The sequence below is a fragment of the Dermacentor andersoni genome, chromosome 3, assembly GCF_023375885.2.
Source record: "Dermacentor andersoni chromosome 3, qqDerAnde1_hic_scaffold, whole genome shotgun sequence".
Lineage (NCBI taxonomy): Eukaryota > Metazoa > Arthropoda > Arachnida > Ixodida > Ixodidae > Dermacentor > Dermacentor andersoni.
The window spans coordinates 95,900,007-95,923,482 of record NC_092816.1 but is presented as its reverse complement, the minus strand read 5'-3'; the positions used below and the strand labels follow the sequence as shown (position 1 = coordinate 95,923,482).

The 23,476-nt window shown below is 46.9% G+C and overlaps 1 protein-coding gene across 2 annotated transcripts in view; it reads right to left on the bottom strand.

Moving 5' to 3' along the window:
* Positions 1-1,365: 1,365 nt before the first annotated feature.
* Positions 1,366-23,476, bottom strand: part of LOC126542015 (protein ABHD15-like) — a 248,740-nt gene continuing 226,629 nt past the window's right edge. For both annotated transcript variants that reach the window (XM_055076428.1, XM_050188984.2), the window contains 5 exons: positions 20,267-22,544; positions 15,684-15,924; positions 15,043-15,259; positions 7,024-7,337; positions 1,366-5,928 (listed from right to left, as the gene is read on the bottom strand). In XM_055076428.1, coding sequence (XP_054932403.1) covers positions 5,743-5,928; positions 7,024-7,337; positions 15,043-15,259; positions 15,684-15,924; positions 20,267-20,568 — 1,260 coding nt within the window. In that variant the 5' untranslated portion in view covers positions 20,569-22,544 and the 3' untranslated portion in view covers positions 1,366-5,742. The remainder of the gene's footprint in view (positions 5,929-7,023; positions 7,338-15,042; positions 15,260-15,683; positions 15,925-20,266; positions 22,545-23,476) is intronic.

Sequence of the window (23,476 nt, the reverse complement as noted above, 5' to 3'; positions counted from 1 at the left end):
TGCTTGGGCCAATGTATTGGCCTGCAGTATTATTAAATAAATAAATAAATAAATAAATAAATAAATAAATATGATGCCTTTTGCAGCAGTTTGGCCAAAAATGTTTATCAACATGGCGCGTGGGGTTGAATTAGTACACGGGTACTTATCAATCCCTTAACGTTTCCAATGCATTGCCGCGCGTTGGGTCATGTTTCTTTTTTTTTTTACATTACGCAATATGCAACGTCCCGACGCAAAGTAACTTACTGCTCTTATGCAATGCTTCTTGCTTTTATTACTGTTCTTGCTGTCTTTATGGAATGCTTGTCTCTTCATTTCTTTTTCTCTCTCTTTACATCTTTCTGGTTTCTGTAATATGCAAAACTTCTTCGTTTTGCGCCAATACGTGAATCCTTGTATGTATCGATGTCTTTTTACCGATTGTATTTTGTGACAAATTGTACCACATACCCCGCTCACCCACATGCCCCGCTCCCATTCACAGGGCCTCTTCGTAGGCCTGTAAGGTTGTTGGGAGCTCGGTTTGGCGGAGGCAAGGAATACACGTTTTGACAGCTTGAGAACAGAGTCGACTGGCTTTGTTCAAATGTACAAAAGCGTGTTTGCCGAGTGGCTGTGGTGGCGCCCCAGTCGGGCAGCCGCTTCCGTTCCAAGAAAGAGCAGGGGGCAATGACCCCCACGGCGGGGAAACGAAGCGATGGACAGTCGCTACAAGGCCTTTCTAAATAAATAAAAATAAACAATCTGTGTAGTCGCGGGCTCCGGGTTAATATCGGCAACCTCGGATTCGTTAGCATACACTTAAATCTAATTACGGGCCGAGTTTTTGCATCCCCCAATCCTCAAAATGCAGTCACTGGGAACGGGAAGCGAACCAACGACCTTGTGCTTAGCAGCAGGACACCATAGCCGCTGAGTTATCGCATTGGGTGTGCTGCTTTTGGTGCCAATCATGGTGCAGTCTTTTTGTGTACTACAAATCACAATCTACGCTAATTGTGTATCCTAACGTTTTCCGTTTGTTTGTTTGTGTGCATGTTTTTGTCTTCTTTTTCTTCTTCCTTCTGTGAGGGCACCCCCTTGTTTTGGTGTCGCCATTCCACCCCCTCGTGGGTACATATTGTGCCCCCAACAACAAAACAACAATGGTGGTGCCCGCTGGTACAGCCCGCTGCTGTTGCAATAAACGGGCTCAAAGGCGAAAGAATTACTGAGGCATGTTACTTATTTTTCTAGATACCTTTATTCATACTAGACGTACGTGACGTTCCTTTTTCTGTCTCTGCTTATCCACGAAGAGTGGGCGCCAATGAAACAAATGTCACGACTTTCAGCGGATGACACAAAAACACTCATTGACAGTGCGATTTCTGAAACATTTATTACGACAAGAAACAACGCTTTCAAACGGCCATTTAAATATATATCACGCTTGGCAGTCAACGACAACAATGGCAAAACAACTGTACACACAACCACACGGCATGTTAATGTACTTCAACAGTCGGAAAGAAGCAAAAAAAAAATTGTGCAGTGAGAGGTTTTCTTTATTTTCTCCGGCAACATCTGGCTCCAAATTTTAAGCGAAGTAGTCCGTCAAAACAACAACAACAAGGTACAACGTATCAATAGCACTCATCACTTCGTCTAGGCGTTAGTACCGCATTCCTAATTCTTTCCTTCCACACCCGAGATATAGTTCGATGATAGTATATGAGCCCTCGCCTCGTCACCCACAACATTAACCGCCTTCTGAAAGATGTCTGCTTGAAAACAGCTGCAGTTGTGCTCACGCATCCCTGAACCGAAACAATTACTGCTCCCGGCAGCAGTTCACAGCATAGGTGCCGTTGCACGGCAGTGCGATATAACGTTATCGTGGGAATAGTTGAGTCACATTATCCTGTTATAGATAGCAGCTTGCACCACGCGCTGAACCACGTCCTTCCATCGTTCAATAAATGGTCTAGAAACGACGCAGGCTATCCGTATTGTCGGCCTGCAACTTTGGTCTCGTTCCGTTTCTGACCGCTTTTAAGACTAAGCTGACAGACTTGGACAACCTGGCTTGGAATGCACTCAAAGACTTTGAAGGCTCGAACGGGTCTCAAAATCGCTAAACTGATTGCAGATCTTGCATTTCTCACCTTTTTACGTAAAATCCAATAAAGCCCCGCTTCTTTCAAGACGTAACGAGAATGTAGCTGCCAGAAAGAGTGTGCGTAAAAATGATCGAGTTGCAACAGTGTCTAGACAATTTAAACTTCAGTTCAGAGCTCGTGTGCAGCGCAGCTAAGGGTCTTAGAGCCACTTTATGCGTATTAACCGTAGTACCGTGTAAAACGCGTGTTTTCGTGCGCATGGAATGATCCTTCGAGTAGGTAAACGATGATGCTAGTTTGTACTCTTTCGGGGGCATTTAATGTGTAGCTTTCCTTGGCTCTTCTCTCCAATTTATGTGAACGGTTGTCAGGCTCAGTGAAGATGGCCGATTCTGGAGAAAGTGTAGTTAAAATCGGTGACTGTGGGCCAATGCCAATAACAGTGCGCGATAGTGGGTCACAGACAGAGTTTTAATGTGGTGTGTAGCGCGGGTCGATCGTGTGGGCAGCGAAACATCACGGCCTCCAGACGTCTGATAGCATTAACCGATAGAGAAAACCAATTCCTACTTTCCAGCCCCTACATAGGGGGGCGTGGCGGAAGTTACAACATGGCGGGTGTAGAGATGATGGAGGGGTCAAGGAAAAACGCGCGTCTCGAGAAGAGGCCGGCTTACGAGTCTCTTTAGTGTCGCACATCACGTTCATTGGGCGTTCCAAAGAAATGCAGATTTGTTTCGTCGAGCACGAGGCTGCGTTTAACGCCAGTCAAGTTAACGCTGGTCAGTTTAGTCATGCAAAGTAAGCAAACAAGCGCTAGATGATCGTCCATGCCAGCGTGTTGTCTCGATCGTCAATGTGTGCAGTAGCGTGTTCGCGTGTGATATGGCGACCTTGCGAATGGGTAACACTAAAGTGTCACAAGCTTCTTCCAACATTCTTTCGGCTGAATTGCATAATCATGCAGGAACAGCATTGAGCTTCTGCCGCATTCAGCAAGATCTGAACTCTTTATGAACAGACTATCAGAACTAAGCCTAAAAACAGAGAGAAGTAGAAACATTGAATGCGGCGCAACATTTAAAACACTACCATTTCATCACTCGCATTCTTGCCAGTCTGCCGCTTTAGCGCCCACGACTTAACGCACGGAAAATTGTGCAGGCTTGGCTTCAACAATATTCCACGACTTTTGCATTGTGACACAAAGAACGTGCGAATACTTCGCACGTTCATTGGAGGTATTTTCGGTTCACGGAAGGGTTTTCAGTTGAATGTTGTACGGCTGCTACGAGCCAGCTTGAAATGCAAACAAAGCATTGCAAACCAGCAGCGTTCATGGAATGTACACATCACGCGTCCGAATGTTTTGTCAGTCAGAAGCAATCAAGATTGAAAAAAGTCTATGCTTCATTGCCTGGCAACTTTTGATGGAAGCATTGGCTCTGTCGGACCACATCCTTTCGTTTGATTGTTGTCGTTTCTTGTTTCCTACCCTCATGACAGCGTCATTCGACAGTTTTTTTTTTCACAAAGATATAGGGAGGCGGTTTCGACGAATAGTTAGATAAGCTGTTGTACCCCAAACTACTTCTTAAGCTATCTTGTACTTACAAAAAAGAATGTCGATTTGCAATTCGATCCAGTCGTACTTAACTTCTAGTAATCAATATGGCGTCTTTAACCAAGCCTTTTTATATCTGCTTCCGGTTGTCTCAGGCGTACTCCAAGGTACCGTGTTGGGCCCGTTGTTCCTACTATACATAAATGACATTGTTCAGAGACGTAATGTTAAAGTGAGACTTTATGCGGACGACTGTATTATAGTCTGTTTTAACTCGACTAACAATCAGCTTCAATTGAACAGAAAACTTTATGATCTATTTCAGTGATGAAAGGCATGGCAAATGTCGGTAAACTTTAGGAAAAGTGTTGTCAAGTCCGTAGCAAATAGAGCGCGAGTCAACCTTTTTGACTACACAATGGATGGAAATGTATAATCTCGCGTCGAGCAGTAAAGATGTATTCGTGTTCATATTTGCAATAACCTGCGGTGGAACGATCACCATAGCTCAAATCACTAAGCTAGCAATGTCTAAACTACATTACTTAAAACGTTCCCGTAGAAATCCTTCATGAGAAACAAGTTTTACAGCCCACAAGGTTCTTATCTTACCAATTCTTTAGTACGCTAATATTGTTTGGGACCCCTTTACTTATGTTAATAATGATAAGTTAGAAAGATTTCGAAATAAAGCTGCGAGATTTATTTTTGATCGCTATGGCAGGGTAACGGTCTTTAGATTGGTGGCAAAAGCTGGTTTAAAGCACAACTCAGAGAGGAATAAAATTGCACGATTAAGCTTTATGCTTAACATTATTGATCCATGGCACTTCTAGGTATGTGCATCTAAGTATGTGCGTTTTTCGACACATTATTCTACTAGAGGGCGACACAACTTTTCAATATTTTCATTCCAGCCGAAAAAACGCTCTGTTTAAGTACTATTTCTTTCCGCTGACGATAGTGGAGTGAAATTCACACGCAATTGAAACAGAAGACCTAGAATGTTCCAACCTCCCTACGATGAAGTGAGCGCCGATTTCATTGATGACATTTTTAACAAAGCGTAAAATTTCGTCGTCGGAAAGGAAAATACTACCGTGCACCCCATAAAAGTATCATCAAAGATTCTGTCCTATCAGAACTCTCATATGATTAAGAAAATAGTTCAGATTTCACTCGAGCACGTCGAAATCTATTTACCGTTAGGTTACTGGCGATTCAGGCGCCTATATTTGAAGGAGTGCTTATCCACATGCTTCATTCCGTTCAGCACGAGAACGTAAGTCATTGAAGCTCACAGGGCAAAGGAAGCAGGTATAGCTTTCGTCTTATATTTTCTTTTCATCGGTAACACTCTCTCGCGGTATTCAGACACATGAGCTCCAATTGTGACGAGACAGGTAGGTTTTTTTTGACAGCAAAACAATGTGTAATGGAATAAAATAGCAGTTTTTATGTTGCGTGACAAGAAAGCGCGTCCCATCAAAACGCTGAAAACTGCATGAATCGTCGAGATTGTGATGAACGAACCATGGAAACGTCAAAGAGGAACAGCAATGCCATAAACCTTTTAGATCACGTAGGATATGACGGCAATATTCAACAAGCAAGTTTCATAGCTGTGCTGTTGCCTTAATATGGGTGCTAACTGCTTCCCTTGTCGCTGTACCATAGCTCGAAATGCACTTTCCGACAGCGTCAGCTGCAAATATATATAGTACAATACATTGCGGCGTCTCGGTTAGTGACACCAACGGTTTGTGGGCCTTCACAGAGGCCTCACGGAATTGGTGCAGCTCATGAGACTTGGGAATTCTTTAACGTCGTGCAAAAGTTTGTGAGGACCATCCACATGAATCTCCACAGTCTTCATCCCGAACTTCGACAGGGGGGCTGTCATCAAAATCCTTGAGATTCTCAAACGGAGTTCCCTGGAATTCACGTCAGAGTCCGGAAGCGTTTCCACTGCACTAATCGTTGGTGTCGCAGCCATGCGGTGAAGTGAAACGCCCTGGCCACAAGGTCGATCGGATGCGCGCGGGTGCGATGACCTAGCACTTCAGACAGGGTTCATCGCGTGGCACACTTGCGTAGCCGTCCGTCACGGCTTGTGAAGTCCAAGGTGGCCGCGATGAAGTCCAGCGCTACGCCGTCCGCCCACGACCGGGGCGCCGTTGGCGAGGAACAGCCAAGGCCCGCTACGAAACCGCCGTGGCCGCCGTGCTCGGTGAGCAGCAGCAGCAGTTGAGGGTCGGTCTGCAGAGAGCGCGGTTAAACACAGAAATGCTGCGCATTCGAAGAAGGCACATTATTCCGCCGGCATCTGCTTTATGTTCTCGAGCTGAGGTTTCTACGGACGTCGTATGTCTGCAAGGGTCAGATATGATGCGCGACTCGGAAGCGCTGTAATGCGGAAGCGCAGGTACTGCGCGGTTTGAATAAAGTTGTTCAAATTGCTGGCCAAATAAGAAAAGAAAATAGCTCACAATCATTATCATGTTTTTAATAATATGCGCTGCAGAGGGGAAAGGCCATACCCAGTTACTTAATTTCCGTAACACTTTCAGGCGTGAACAGCGCCAGTATTCGCTAGTGAATATTTTCTCATCAATCCGTTAATTTTCTGACAGCAGCGAGAGCATTCTAATTTATTTGGTGCCCATTACTTTACGTAATATCGGTGGCTGATCAATCAATCAATCAATCAATCAATCAATCAATCAATCAATCAATCAATCAATCAATCAATCAATCAATCAATCAATCAATCAATCAATCAATCAAAAATTATCAAGAACCGATCCCAGCTGCTATATCGAAGAATGCGTTTAGCAGGCTTTGAGACGTGGTTATTTCTGGCATTATGTTGCGCTATGTGCTAAGGGTGGCGCTCCTGTTACCACCGTGCCTTATCCTTACACGGAAGCAAGCCGGTACCTCGAGCGCCCCTTTCTAAAGGACCCGTTAGGGACCCCGTGCAGCGCCTGCTGCCGCCTCATAAGCGGTGCACCGTCTGCGACAGGAGGTGCAGCCTCTCAGATGACAGCGTCTGAACGACAGCGTCACAAAATGCTAGCTGTCGCGCGGGAAGAGTACGAGAACAGTGCCCTTACTAACGGTACGACACGACATTGGCACCGTACCGCAAATTTCCCCGGTACCACTGCAGTGTGTGGTTTTTTAACACGGTTTTAGACTGCACTAACTTCGGCATCGGCCCACGAAAACGGTTATTAAACAGTGGCGAGAAATGCCCGGTGAGTCCCCCAGGAAAGCTAAGCTCCTTAAAACGAGACAGTATTTCCGGTCATTGTCACCAAGGGGCCCCGCAGTACCCCACGACAGCCTCACCTGGAAGATGTCCATAGGCAGCGCCCATTCTGGCACCGCGGGATCGTCTGCGCTGGAGACGCACAGAAGCGGCGTGGCAATGTCGTCGGCGTCGCGCAAGGGCGCGTTGCGCTCCCAGTACTGGGAAGCGCTGTTGGCGCCGCACGCGGGCCAGAGCACCTTCTGCTCCACGTCCTGCCAGCTGGTCGACGACAGGGCCCCTTCAACGTCCACGGCCGCCGCCCCCGCCATCGAGCTCGACGAGTAGCCGGTCCGGCAGAGAACTCCGCCGTGCTCCGCCACAACGCGCTGAAGCGCTCGACGGCGGAGTACGCCTGCAGGGGCGGAAGGAACGGAAGCCCCCCGGTCAACAGCGCTCTCCGAACAGTTCCAGTGCGGCAGAGACGGTCGCGCGTTGAGAACAACCGGGAACGAAGGACGACACGAACAGTTTATTCGACCACGGCCGGCGCTCGAACGCAGCAGCACGCGGCACGTGACTAGAAATTAGTTTAGACCGAATATAGCGTTCGTTTGGCTCACTGCACCGTTTTCGTGCTAGTATCGCCCTTTCGCCACCGATACAAAGGCGACGATGAGCACGTGCTCATCTCCGTGCCCTGCAATTCGAGTTGCAGGGCATGTTGATCGTCAAACGGCCAACAGCAAATATACCAGCTTAAAGATCGTTCGATGCGAACGTAGTTATCATACGTTTACGAGATATGTATGTGGCATTTACAAAGGTAAAAGAAATATTTTGTAAAATTTCAAGTGAAAGCTGGGGCTCTTACGGAGGTTGTGGAAACAGGCAATTGGCGACTATGCGGAGGAACAACTCGGCTCGACAAGCTTTCGGTAGGGTTACGATCGCTTCGTTTTAAAGCGATAGGGTTAAGGATCTCGTGTCGCAGAAAATAAGGCTTCGGCGTCCCCCTACTAGCGTCGACCGTCTTGTGAGCGAAAACTCATTCCGAACCACGCTGACCCAACCACGCAGCCCCTCCGTGTAGCGCAAAGACGTTACCGAACTTATTGAACTTCTCGAAGTAAAATGCATCAGATGGTGTTGGGCTGCTAAGCACGAGGTCGCGAGATCAAATCCCGGCCACGGCGGCCGCGTTTCAATGGGGGCAAAATGCGAAAGCACCCGTGTACTTAGATTTAGGTGCACGTTAAAGAAACCCATGTGGTCAATGTGGTCCGGACATGCGAATTTCAAGTTGGCCCACCCCCAAATTTAAGTTGGGCCACTCCCAAATGTAACACTGCCCGGCCCCAAACTTCAGGTTGGCCACCCCCAAATATATCTTGGCCCAACCCTAGATTTCAAATTAGCCCACATCCAAATTTCAAGTTGGCCCATCCCATAATTTACCTTTGCGCACTCCCTAATTTAAGTTGGGCCACTGTCAAATTTAAAGTTGCCCACCCGCTTATTTAGGTTGGCGGACATGCGAATTTCAATTGGCCCACCTCTAGATTTCAAGTAGGCCCACTCCCAAAATTAGGTTGACCCACTCCCAAATTTTAGTTGGCCCACCCCCAAAGATAAACTGCCCGCTCACAAACTTCAAGTTGGCCCATCCCGAAATTTAGCTGTCCACTGCCAACTTTAGGTTGCGCCACCCTCACATTTAATGTTGCCTACTCCCTAATTTAAGTTGGCTCCACCCCAAATTTCAGTTGACCCACCCCTACTTTAGCTTCCCCATGCATTTGTAAGGAGCCCTAAGTATTTCTATGGGTATTCTTTTTTTGCTTTAAATTGTCATTATCGCTTAACAGCTACCAATTAACTACCTTTACACTATCATAACGATTAAATGTCTTAACCTTGTAACTTACGGATTTTTGTGTAGATACAAGGCATTACACTTTTCGCGTGACAGGGCTGCGTAGCTCGCTAAAGGTTGCTTACGCATTAAAACGCAGTTTACCTCTTCCTTACCTCTGTAAGAGACGAGCCAACAGGAGTCAGAATTATACACAAATACATCCAATACAGTTCACTGATTTTCTTGAAGCCAAGCGGCATTGCATGTTTAAAACAGTTATTTTTTTTTTCCGTAGAGATCTATCTCTGTGTCACTGGTTTCAGGATAAACACGAATGTTTAGGGTAAATTTATAGGTGATCCTGACATCAAGGCTCAGCCAGAGATAATATTTTAGCTTGAAGCAAGGAGCCTTTACCTTCCAATTAGGCCATTAGGCCCGCATTTACATTAGCAGAGCAAAGTCATTAAGCGACGCCGTCGACGGAAGTGCTCAGCGCCGGAAAAAAAAAAATTAAATTATGGGGTTTAACGTGCCAAAACGCCGGGAAAAGAAAAGCGAGGGGAAAAATAAAATGAAGGCGGGGACTGTGACGTATGCGTCATGCGATCCTCGAGGTCCGGTATGGGAGAACGCAGGGAAGGAATTTCGCTTGCGGAGTCTAGACGGGGCTAGTGGAGAGAGCGCCTTGCTTGGCAGTGGAGCCCGCTTGCTCAAATCATAGGTTCGCGGCACAGATATATTTCTATCTCGGCTATTAATGGGCCAATTTGAAAAAGAAAAAAATTGCGGCAGAACGCTCCCTAGAGGACACGTAACAACTTCCAGCGTATAACCAGGATTTGCTTTGGGGCCTGGTGAGGGGCCCTTTAAAGGAAGGCATAGAGAGAGAGAGTAATATAGGAAGGCAGGGATGTTAACCAGTCAATAGTCTGGTTGGCTACCCTACGCTGGGGGAAAAGAGAAGGGGAAGCGAGAGAAGGGAGACAGAAGGTGTAGATACGTGTACGGACAGCACTTGAGTTAAAGACGCTCGCGCAAACCAGAAGCTCTGAGAAAGCATAAAAGTGCCTTCACTGCCTTCTGAGCCGATGATCGGTCGGGACGGTGTTCTAGTAACGTCTGTTCACTCAGAGGACGATCATCTAATTTCCTCAATGTGTTGGACAAAGATTGTCTTTGTGCTTGAAATTGAGGACAATGGCACAATAAGTGTTCAATGCTCTCCTCGCATCCGCAAACATCACATGCAGGACTATCAGTAATTCTAATTAGTGCTGAGTAGGCATTCGTGAAAGCAACTCCAAGCCATAACCGACACAGAACAGACGCTTCACGTCGGTGTAGACCGGCTGGAGGTCTGAGTTGAAGTGACGGGTTTAGTCTGTGCAGTCTTGTGCGCCTTGTATGTGCGGTGTTCCACTCTGCTAAGGAGATCGTGCGTGCTAAAATGCCAAGTTGCCTCGCGGCGTTGGTCCTTGAGAGAGGACTGGATCTAAGAGAGCCTATGTCTTGGAGGCCAATAACATTACTGAACGCTGAGTATGAAATAGTTGCGACCGTACTAGCATTGCGAGTAAGACCATTCCCGAACGAACAAATCTCCCCTTTACAATCGTGTCGAGTGCGGGAACGTTCAGCTTTCGCGAATCTCACACTAATAAGAGATTCGTTTCCCTATGCTAAGAGAAAGGAACATCAGGCGCGCGCGCGTCACACACACACACACACACACACACACACACACACATATATATAGTCATATCATAAGAAGCCAACAAACACTGACACCAAGGGCAACATAAGGGAAATTACTTGTGCTTAATAAATGAAATAAACAAACGATAAATTAATGAAATTAAAGTGGATGAAAAAACAACTTGCCGCAGGTGGGAACCGAACCCACAACCTTCGCATTTCGCGTGCGACGCTCTACCAATTGAGCTACCGCGGTGCTGTTTCCCCATCCACTTTCTTGGGTATTAATGTGTCCTATTAGAACCCTGGGAGTGTTAGCCAGCGCCACCACTCACAGACCTTGGCGGCGGACGTGGAACGTCCTTTTTGCCGCAGGCGTCACGAGAACGCGATCTTTTTGGCTGAAGGCAACTGGTCAATAAACCCACACACACACACACACACACACACACACACGCGCACACACACACACACACACACGCACACACACACACACACACACACACATATATATATATATATATATATATATATATATATATATATATATATATATATATATATATATTGACCAAGCCAAAGCTTTTTATACAGTAGAACGACACTACCTCTTAGCCATTCTACGTCATTTCGAGTGTTGCCCAAACAATTTATATAAAACATCGAGTTTCTCCACCGCGACACAAGACACCTTTATTTCAATAATACGGAAACTGAAAGCTACCAAATTTAGCGCAGCGCGAAGGGAGGATGTCCTATCGCCCCTGTGCTGTTCATCATGTTTCTCGAACCCATCATTCAGATGACAGCTAGCCGCGAATTCACCAAAGGTTTTCTCATGCCAGCGCTCGATACCGTAAACATTACAGCAGACGCGGGCGATATCTCGATTTCCGAATTCGATTCCTTAAGCTTCCGTTGCCTTCTAGAAGTATTTAAGAGTGCACCAAGCTCTGAGGTGTTCTCCAAAACACATCCAAAAGTAAAACGCCCCGTTCTGCACGGTTCGTAGCATCGCTTCGAGACGCAGTTCAACAACGTTCTGGCAAATCCTGGGAGACGATTTTTGTTTTATTGGAGTAGAAGAAAGCTTCCACCAGAGAGCTTCCACGGTCGGCAAGTCGAGGCACCGCAAGACATATATATATATATATATATATATATATATATATATATATATAACGCAATCCGTATCATAGTAAATGGCACAGTTTCACCCAAGAGGTGAAGCATCTTATTGCGATAGTATATTATTACGCAGCTATACGAAGTAAAAATGGTAGTTTTATTGGCCGTATACACTTGTAAACATAGACATATTAGCTAAATTACCAAGCGTGGTGTCATGTGCGCACAAGCAAACATGAAAACATCTCACTCGATGACCGCGGACGCTCGCTGTCAAAATGCTGGCGTAAGGAAGCACGGCAGCGGCAGCGAGTGAATTGACCTTCGTGCTGCCTCTCGCTCCAACGCGAACTAAGCGGCGATAATGCTGTACACTCGAATCTACCAGCACTCGGCGAACGCGGTCCCCATCCCAGATCGCTTTCAAGATTTAGGCACGCGCATTTTCGCGCATTCGCGTTTTCTTTTTTGCAATGTATATAAAAAGGGCGATGCGGGTTTTGGGTGTAGTCTTCGAAGCTGGTAGAGTTTTCAAACAAAAATTCGCAGTTTCACCCGAAGGGCAAAGCAATGACAGTGATAGCAAGGTTCAGCGTTGCGTTCGGGCTCCGTGGCCAGTGTTCTGACTGTACGCGTGTACGACTTTGCGTGGACGCGACAAACGCTCGTGAGCCAAATGTTCTGGCTTATTTAAGATAAAGGACGTGTGCTCTGAATGAAATGCTAGTTCCCAGAAATTTGAGGAATAGTCCAGTCAAGAGCGTAAGACCTCGTTTGAGCAACATTGGCGGTTGACCTTTATAGCTTCTACCTTGCACATACGACATCGAAAAAACATAGCATGTGAATACAATATACGACACATTACGTCGACTGCGACGGCGCGGCCGGCGGCGAAAATTCGCCTCGAGCGTCCATCAAATTGCTACCGCAATTTAGCAGCTTTGCAGAAAGCAAGGAAATATTGGTAACAGCGCAAGAAACTCAGTTGTGGTTGCTGTCAGTTTAGCGTCACATTCACCGCACGTCCTGTGTAGTTACAAAGACGAAGGTGTTTGCATACTTTATTTACGCCGAGCACGTTGCTCTAGTACCGGAAAAAATAGTGAAGCGCCTCACAAAAATCATAAGAGATTTACTCTGGGAAGGTAAACCGAGAAAGTACGAAAACAAGGGAGAGAGAGAGAGAGATAAAAGAGATGAGAAAGGCAGGGAGCTTAACCGGAAAGCAGATGTACAGTTTTCTACCCTGCACTGGGGAAGGGGCAAAGGGAGACAGAATGATCTTCAAAAGAAGAAGAAGTGCGCACACATGAAAAGAGTAGGAGAGGGGAAAAATACTACGAAAGCAAAATGTTTGCATTTGCCTGCGAGCCGCAGGGGTAGGGGTTCACCGGAAATTAAAACATCCTTCAGAGCACCGGCGGCAAGAACGTTCCTGGAACTTTCTGGCGAATCCTGGGAGACGATTTTTGTTTTATTGGAGCAGTACCTAGAAGAAAGCGTTCACCACAGACAGCTTCCGTGGTCGGCAAGTCGAGGCACCGTAAGACATATATAAGGCAACCAGTATCATACTAAATGTCACAGTTTCGCCCGAAAGGCGAAGAATATTATTTCGATAGCATAATATTAGGCAGCTATACGAACTAATAGTAGTTTTATCGGCCGTATACAATTGTAAACATAGACACACTAACTAAATTAACAAGCATGGTGTCAAGTGAGCACAAGCAAACACGAACACATCTCACTCGATGACCGCAGACGCTCGCTGTCAAAATGTTGGTGTGAGGAAGCGCGTCAGCGGCAGCGAGCGAATTGACCTTCGTGCTGCCTCTCGCTTCAACGCGAACTAAGCGACAATAATACTGCACACACGAAGCTGTCAGCACTCGGTGAACTCAGCCTCCATCGCAGATTGCTTTAAATACTAGGGCACGCACGCTTTTTTTTTTTCAATGTATAAAAAAGGGCAAACTGGAATTCCCTGTAGTACTATGCTGACAGTGCTTGCTGTTCCGGTAATGACAATACAAGGCAGGAGGGCAACAATGCAAATATCCCGCCCGTGTAGTATTGTAGTAGTATCCCTCATTCCCTTCTTTCTTTCTTTCTTCTTTCTTTCTTCTTTCTTTATCCCCTCGGGAGCAACATGTTTGTGGTGTCCTGCGGGGCGCAACTATGAAAGGACACTGATTTACTGTTGATATACGTGATTTTTTCATTGTGTGGAAGGACAACAAAATCGCAGTTCATGTGGTTTAATGTATTTCAGTGTTGTAATGTGTAAATAAACTTCCCTTTATTAGTGGTTTTTATGGACACTGGCCAACACGGCCATCAGCCCGAGCCGCTATAAAGGCGTTGATTCGCTACGTAAGGTATACCTCCGGATTGCCAACGGTGTGATAAATTTTGACTTTGCACTCTTTGGCGTTGTATGTCTCAGTAAGGTATTGACAATATATATCATTATGTGACTAGTCCCCAGACTGTGACAGCACCCGCACAGACAATTTCACATTGTTCATTCTACTTTTCTTCTATTGCGATAGCAATATATGCGGACACTCCGTGAGAATTTCTGCCGTCGTCGTAGCCGTCGCTGTAATGTTCCGTATAAAGTCCAAGTGCGATAAGATCCTGTCACGCGCCGAACGCCGTATGCTGTGGGTGCGAGGGAAAGTGCGTGAGGGTGATCCGAGAAGGGCGATGGCTTGATGCGCGCTGTCTTGCCGCGCGGCCAGTGTTGGAGGCCGCGTGATCAAGCACGCGCTTAGGGAGGAGAGCATACGTCTCCTCTTCTAGCCCTGCCGTGGCTGCGCATGTCTTTCGCGCGGCTAAGCGCATACGCGGCCCGCGCATCGTATTTTGAAGGCAATCAATCTGCGGCAGGTGCCAAGGCTAAGCACGAGCCGAAATGACTGATGAGTTTATGCGCGCTGTTTTCTCGCGTGCCTATTGCTGAAGGTTGCGTAAGCTAAACTTCACAGCAAACGGTTACGAGCAATGAACTGATCAATCGAATAATAACGTAATTACCGATGGAAGGATAAATGAGTCAAAGTGATAGATGGCTGTTCCAACAGATGCACTTTCCCGCATGTTCTGCATTTCACCACGTTCCTTCCGGTGTATTCCAAGGCATCATCTTGAGTCGAGGACGTACAGTGATTATTCTTTCCTTACTACACTTCTAACTGAACAACTGGCAAAACGGATTCAGGTTTAGTTTTGATGAACACAAAATTGTTTAAATTGCAGATAAACCGACAAATGTGGAAAAAAAATTACAGAGGCCGTATCAAGACTGTTGAGAACTGGCCAGTTGTCATGCAGCAGGCTGTGTTTGTGATTGCCTATGGCCTGCAGGAATGTGTCCGTTACGCGTCACCTGTTTCCGTCGTCTAAGTTGTTCATTGCTAAGACGTACCGATCGGCCAGGGCGACTGTTCGAGCAGTTTCTCGGGCTCGTAGAGCGGCGAGATGGCTACGGCTGCCAGCAGACCCGACGAGGAGCCGGTGTCACCCAGATAGGCAAGCAGTAAGTCAGCGCCCGTTCCGATGCCTAGCACGGCCACGCGACAGCGACCGTAGTGGGCGCGCAGGAACCGCACCGCTTGCCGTAGGTCTCCGGGGTCGCCATACGCCTGCAATGTGTGCACATGGTCATGTTTTCATCCATCTCACCTACCTAATTCTGGCAGCTCCTTCGCCGCCTTCTCCCTGCCATGCGTGGCTCCTGTATCGGTTGCCCTGTCGCTTCGCGCAATTATTCTTAGGACAGACCGAATGCTGAGCAAGTCGGTAGGATTTCGTGGTACGGAAGTGCAGGCGCAAGCAACACGGTCGCGACAGAAGCGATAAAGACAACACAAACATCTACTCTCAACTGAAAAATAGTACAGCGGCGCAAATTGAAGATAGAAGGAGAAATTTTCGGCGCACGCTTCAGATAAGGCAGCTCGAACTCGTCAATCTCGCGCACACGCGGACAACCGCGACAGGGAACTGCTTAAGCATTGCAATTTCTCCTTGCGGCTGACCTTCCGTACCGCGTGCTCAGTAACTCGCCTGCAGCCTCGGCGTAGTGAGGGGGCATCCGGCGTGTCCCCGTTGAGTGAGCACCACGGCTCTCATGCCCCGCGCTAGAATGGCCCGGCACGTGTCTCCCACGCTGCAGGGGTCTCGGCCCAAATCGGGCAGCACGAGCACGATGAGCAGCACCTCGTCCGGGTTGGCCGGCTGAGCCGAGGGCGTGCTGCCCGCCCAGTCCAGGGCTACCAGTCCACGGTCACGGAGCTGCAGATGAGTCCTGCGATAGTTGACCCGCCGCGGTTACAGGCAGCTCAACTTGAACGGATACATACATTCAATGCAATACAATACAATGCTATACAATACAATACAATACAACACAATACAATACAATACAATACAATACAATACAATACAATTTTCCTTCACAATTAAGGAAGTTGTGGACAATTTCTGTCCCTAAGAGCAACTCGACATTCGGTTTTCCCGGTTTTCTTTCGGTTCGTTTAAAAACGATGCCCTGGAAAACTTCCAGTTTCTGTATGAAGTTTGCTCACTAACTTTAACGGGCAAAAAACAAATGGCGAGCAAGAATACTGCGTTAAACACTATTTGTTCATTGTACCCCCAACTCCTTGAGATGAGGTGTGCCTCATAACCTTCTCCTGAATTTTTGGCTGCTTGATACTTGTGCACGCGACCACTTCAACAACAACCAGTGACTAGTGCTGGCTAGTAGGACTGCAATATCTATTTAATAAAGGCAAGATATTTTTAATCATCGTTCGCCATAGCAGCGCAGAAAACAGATATTTTTGTTCCAACCATCCACAAGACGCACGTCATGGAGAGCCTGCTGGTAAATGCCGGCTCGTCCTGCAGCACATCAGTGGTTATATTGCAACTCACTCACTCACTAACTCAATCAATCAATCAATCAATCAATCAATCACTCAATCAATCAATCAATCAATCAATCAATCAATCAATCAATCAATCAATCAATCAATCAATCAATCAATCAATCAATCAATTAGTTAATTTGTCAATCAGTCAATTTACCTATACTTGGTTATGCTAAGTGCAGTTTGTAAGATGCAGAAAAAATGCTTTAGGTATGCGCAGTTCCGTGAATTGGAAGCTGTAGAAGGAGCGATACTCGAAGATCTGAGTCAGAAATCACTGGAGCCACGTAGGCCGTCCCAAATGAAGGTGAACGCAAACCAAAATACATCACGTATTTCGACATGAATGGGGGAAACCTCGCGTGGCAATTAATTGCCTATTCGAGCCTTGTCGTGTATACTGACACCGCGTTCTCAAAACTAATTAATAAACAAAATTAATGAAGCACTATTTTTACGCATTTATTCCTTAGGTGTCATCGTAGTATCGCAAGGAGCGAGTGAAGGTAGCCAAGCGTTTGTCTCAGCGTAGGTATTCGTATTCCTTCTGGAGTAAAGTAAATGTCTCGAACGGAACGACAGGCTACACACGTCTCTTGGCGTCCGCGTAGAGAAGAAATACATCTTGAACGCGAGACGTGACAGAGACAAACGCATCGCTCTAGGCCGTTGATCACGGGGGTGTGCTCGTTGATGCGAAAACGTAGCCGCGAGGGAAAAGCGAGCGCTAACTGGGACACTACGTGACAGAGAGCTATGGGCTTGTCTCTGCGCCACGTTGTGTATCGTGTTCTTGCTTTCGAGCTCGCCTCCACCCACCTCCTTCCCGTTTTTTTTTCTCTTCTCATCTCGCTATAATATATTGCCGTGCCAACCACCGCGCGCGTATTATCAGTTTTCTTCTATTCATCTCTCTCCTATACTACGCCGACAGATTCTCTCGGCATAGCTTCATGCGCTCCCTTGCTGGAAAAATGGAGGTGCAATGATTGTAGGCCGTGTGTAGCGTTCTTCGCTATCTACCTGGATCCTCAGTTCTACAGACTGCGTATGATATTTATATGCGAGAACGATATATGTTACCGTTATCACGTCTGAGCTTAACGCATGGCTTTGTATTGTTGACGTGACTTTTTCAATAAAGAAAGCGAAATTTCAGCAAATTCAGGAAGGACAACGTTTCTGACAGTATAGTCGTAACAAAATATCTCAAATGTGGCACATCAAAAATAATAAAAGGAATGCACAGTCGATTGCATTAAGTAGTTATAGGGAAACGAGACGGCTGCGACAAGAATCCGAGGACATCTAAGCACTTTTTATGCATTGTGAATGCGAAAGCTTCGATGTCTAATTGAACAGCCGTCCTTCGAGTTTTGCGCTGCGAGTAATGCGCCATAGTGATACGTGCTGCCCGAGCCAGCAAGCAGCAGCAGCCTGCCGTTCTGGCTCGGACACCGCAAGCCGCCTTCCGAGAGCGAGAGCGAGGGTGACGTGGCGTCGCCTATGCTCTCTCCCCTCACGCAACACCTGGTGGGCTATAGCGGCAGCAGGTGTACCCCTTTTGCCCGCTCTTCTGCGTTGAGACTCGCTCGTGGCGTGGAGTCGCAGCCAATGGGACTTAAGGTGCCCTTTCGCTGCTACAGACGCCAGCTACAGACGCCAGCTACAGACTACAGACGCCCGCTTTCTCGCTCAATGGGCCATTTGACGCTCTCGCTTAACAGAAAAAACGATGCGCACTTCATTTTACTTTGCTTCGTACTACATTCATACCCGACCTTGATGTGCTAACAATTTCTGCTTCCCATCTCTAGGAGAGTGAGTTTCTATCCAGGCATGGCTTCTCACGCGCTGTACTATTTCATTTGTAATGTACCTACAACACAACGCGTCTCCTCATCTGCAGTGACTCTGCATCTGTGTTCGTTAGCTCTTGTATTTGACACACCACATCTCATTCATACCATGTACTCCTTTCGCGAACTCGTTGGTGTGCTCCATTTGTAACGCTCCAAGTCTCTTCATCCACCTCTTGAACCGAAGTTTTTATCCAGGTAGCACCTTCTTTCTCATGCCTCTCGCAATCCCAGTTGACGCGCAAGACTTTATTGAATTGGCAGCGTCAGTCGACTATTCCAGTCTTGGTCATAGTGAAGGCGGTTACCCCACCTAGACCAATACCGAATGAGATAGTCCGACAGTACGCAGAAGCGCAGATTACAAATCCGTCTCAAACGAGTGGGCCGAACCACTCACTCCGACAAAGATCAGTCAGTCGGGGCGAGATTATATGCAGAAACGAGGAGAAACAGCTACTCCAGAAAAAAAAATGCATTTCACAACTTGCATGACGCAAATTTTTTTTTTATAGGCTAAGCAATCATCTAGTTCCGGTCACGTAGGTCGAGGGCACCGAGATTTAATGGGAAACGAAGGCCTCAGTACTTGGATTCTTGACATCACAGGAGTAGGCTGTGTGACGTTATGCAATAAAATGAGGATGCCGTCCAGGAAGCAGAGGGGTTAGGGATGCTCATAATTTTGATGAGGCGTGGCTCGCCAACCGAAACATCGGGAATACTAGCGCCACGTCAGGGCTTCGACCAGCAAGACCTTTTTGAAGCGACGCTTTCTTTACCTCTATCTTCCACATTCCTGCTGCTGCTGCTGCTGGTGCTGCTGCACCGGCGCGTCGCTAACATCTTGAACGCCACTAAAGCCGGCCACGTCAGGACGTTGCCGAAACGCATGCCACTAACGCCGGCCGCGTCGGGACGTGGTTGAGACGTGGCCATGTCACAAAAACATAAAAGGCATGCGCTGTCGGTGTTTTGTTTCATAATATTTGTTTATGAGCTGCCACTTTCAAAATTCCGAGGAATAACTTTGTAAAGAATATAAGCAAGGTGTGTGCCACGTGGAGGGCCTGTGCGTTTGTGGTTCAAAGTGATTACTTGCCTAGCGACGCCCGCGGTGGCAACGCCGGATTTTCTGCGACATGGTGCCCTTAACGCGATCGCGTTAATACATGACAGAAGTGTGGCAAAAAGCAGAGACGCCCCGAGAAGGTCGTGTCAACATTTACGCCGAGTCGCATGTGCACATTGCCCTCTGGACGCCGTAACTAAGCGTGACCCCACACAAATACAGTGCAGGAGCTGTCGCACTTGTCTTCGCGCTTGTCTCCGGGCTCGCCCCCCAACAGCAACGACAGTAGAGGGGGGAGGGGAATGTTAGCGAGGGAATAGAGAGAGAGAGAGAGAGGAAGCAGTTTTGCGAGCTACAACACTTCAACCCAGAATGGCGCCGAAGGGTGCACTTAGTGCCGAGGAGACGAAGGCTCGCAGAAAGCGTCTGGCGGCGCAAGAACAATAAACACAAGCGGAGCAGCCAAGGTAACGTTTCACACCACGTCACGACTGTCGTGTGCTTTCAATATATCCCCGCCAAATAACGTCAATGAACGCAAACAGCAGGCAAAGCTTCGTTTACATCGGTTCCCACAGTGCGTGGGATCTGCATATTTTACACCTAGGACCTCTCTTTCTGTCGTTTGTGTTGAAATTTGTCTAGTACATCACTAGTTCAGTATGAAACAGCCTCACCGACAGAGAAATTCCGCATCTAGCGAGATGTGTACAACCTCGCTGATATCTTTAGAGATACGGCAGAGGGTTGTGACAGACGTTCATGACGACTGCAGCTGCTCACCTGAAGAAAGGCACCTCCGTGGATCGCCGCAACACGGTAGCCGCCAGCAGTGACTGGATGGTCGGGTGCCGCGCCCAAGGCGGCGGCGTGTAGGCTTGCGTCAACGCGGGTATAGCCGTCGCCAGGAACCGCGAGAAGTCCGACTCACGAGCGACGAGCCGCGGTCTTGAACCGCGGGGCTCGAGGCGTGGCGACAGCGCGTGCAGCAGCAGCGCCGCAAGCCACACCAGCACGGAGAACGTCGAGAGCGGGGACAGGAGCAGAAGTTGAATGGCCTCCGCCATGAGTCCCGTTGAGGTCATGTCGAGGTCATGCCGTGGCGAACAACCACGGGAAGGACAGGAACGCGTCGCACGTTCTACGTTGAGTCTTGCGATCTTCAACAAAATATGGCGCAGTTGGGCTGGTATCTTGAGTTCTCGGCGTGGCTAACGCGTGATTGGCCAGCGACTAGAGACTTGATTGGACCAAACGCTGTAAGCGTGAGTAATGTTGCATTTTTTAAGAAGGGTAACTGATGCTCGCGTCAGTTAACTGGATTGCGCTCAATGTCCCTGGCAGTAACACTGTGGTGATAGTTCACAACGCGGTACGTCGTAGTTTCTGTTCCCTTCGGTTGTTTCGATTCCACTTCAACGTGGATGAGCATACAATGTGATTGGATCACGTACGTCAAATAGTGGGCTGTTCTCTGGACGAGGTGACGTACTCGAAAATAATGACTGGTGCCACGTCGCTCGTGAACTGTCACAGTGGAAGCCGCATGAACGAAGCGTACTTAAGCTCGCTGGCTGTTGCAGCAGATTTCTTGCGCTCTGGAAAGCTATATCAAGGATGACCCCGATATTGAACACACAGAACAGTAGCACATGGCGTTGAACACGGTGATGACTGGATTCCCTGAGCCTGATGCTTGTAGACTAACTGTATCACGACAGGCTTAGAACTTCAGCTTTTCTTCTTCAACTGATATGTCTATTTTGGACGTAGCTCACGTTGTCCTTTTTGATCGGTTGTGGAAAAAGAACCACATTTTTGCAATATTTGCACATGTTGCTCGTTTCTCCAGTAAAGCATTACCATTTTCCTTAAAATAAATTTTCATCACGTTCAGTGAAACCTTGCAGTTTTATAATATTTTCTTCGTGGTTTCAAACTACCCTATAGTCACAATCGGTAAATAATGCCATATTTCACAGTCATATTCAACAATGTTTGATTTACAACAGAAGACCATGTTAAGCACAACCAAAAGTACCATCATTTTGTCCGGCGATATACTCTGCTGTTTCACATAAATCGATGAGGAATTCTTGTACTGAAGTATTAATGCAGCTCTCCTGCAATCAAACACGAAGAAGGAGCGCCAGCGTTGTGAAAGACTTCAAAGAATCAAAGCATTCATACGAAAAGAATTTTGCACTTCCGGCTTGCTCGAGATTTGTGCTTATATTCATTCGAACGTTCCCGAAAGCTTAAGATCAGCACATCGTCGTGAATCACTGTGCATGTTAAGGCAAGCAATATGCGATCGTTCGTGAACTGCGATTACACAATGTGATCATTCTTTTTTCTTGAATTGCAGTCAGGTCGCTTTCCATTATCATTGGCTGGAACAACTTTTTCGTGTGAGTCTTTACGATCCCAGTTTTTATCGCTAAGCCAGAAAAAGAAAGCAGCATCGTTTGATTAGAGCCGATCCAGTCGTTCACAACCTGTTAAATATTTCCGGGCTTGGTAGCTAACAGAACACTTTGTTACATAAGTAGGCCTGAAGCTTAATAGCGACCCGTCCAGTCAGTTGTCTGTCAGAAAGAGGAAACCTTTCTCGAATGCGTTTGCTTGCAGTGCGTCTGTTCGTATGCCTATTGAAAGAAAGAAAATGAGGAGACCAGGTAAACTGGCAAAAAGTGCGGTGGGAATGTATTAGTGTCCTACAATAATATGTACGAGACGACGTAATGTGGACGAGAAAGAGATAATATTGTTGACCAAGTCGCTTCGATGTTTCTTATAAGAAACTCGTGTTACGCGACATCCCCCACAAATTGTATGTTTGTGAAAATAAAAGCAATTCAATTCTATGCACGTCGCACACGTTCAGGCGCTGCACAGCATCCGTGACTGGAGGCTACAACTTTGCAGGGGGGTCGACTCGTCGCACGGGCAACGCAGTGCTGTTTCTTTTTCTCGGTTCCCGAGTCGCTCGTGTTGTCCTTGTAATGTACTGCACACAACTGTCGCCGATGGCCTTGGAAAAGGTTTCCGGTCGCGGTACCTGCGTCAGGCAGGAGACAGAAAAGTTATGACGGGTGGCGCAACGAAGATAAGCCACCTCTAGTTTTATTGAACTGCTTTCAAATTTACAAGTGCATTGAGAGATGTGGCACGAGAGACTTGCAAGAACGCCGATGTCATATTAATACACGATAAGGAAGACGTGAAAGAAATGAATAATTTAGGCCCATTAGCTCGCTTTCGGTATTGTGTAAATATTCACTAACATTCACTTTCGGCAGCATTGATTTCGGTTAACCCACAGAACAACCTGGCTTTAGCAAAGACACATCCAATAATGTATCAATAAATGATATCCATTTCATCATGGGGTAGACAAGAAATCTGAGAAATAGTACCATTATATCAGTATGCCCTTCATCAATTACGAAAAAGAAAACATATTCGACGTATGCATGAACTATTTCCGACGACGTCGAAAATTGTGGGCCCATCATTTTCATAATACCGAGTAGTTGAGAACCGTGAAGGCGTACTACATTGCGAAATTAAACAGAAACATGTCAAACACAGGCATTAGAGACAAGCGCACACAAGACAAAAGAATTATCGGTGAAACGGCATTGCGTACTATCAAGCAGAGACAGTAAAATTAAACAAATAACATACTTGCCAGCGTGTCTGTTATGCGAATGAATGAGGGTTTAAAGACTACAGAAAAAGAACGAAAACAATTTTTTAATACGCAGCAGCCGTGAATTCTGGCACAATCAATATTTTCGATCGAACTCATTTCGCAGTCTCTGTGGGGATCACGGGGCTCGTAAAGTGGTCGCTGTGGTCGCTGTGGTCGCTTGTGTAGTTCACGTTTGATTTTCTAAATACTTTTTTATGTACTGTGCTATGAACGTAGATACGCGCGGGTGCGTCAGCTATCTCATCTGCGAAACCCTCAACTTTATGTGCATGTTT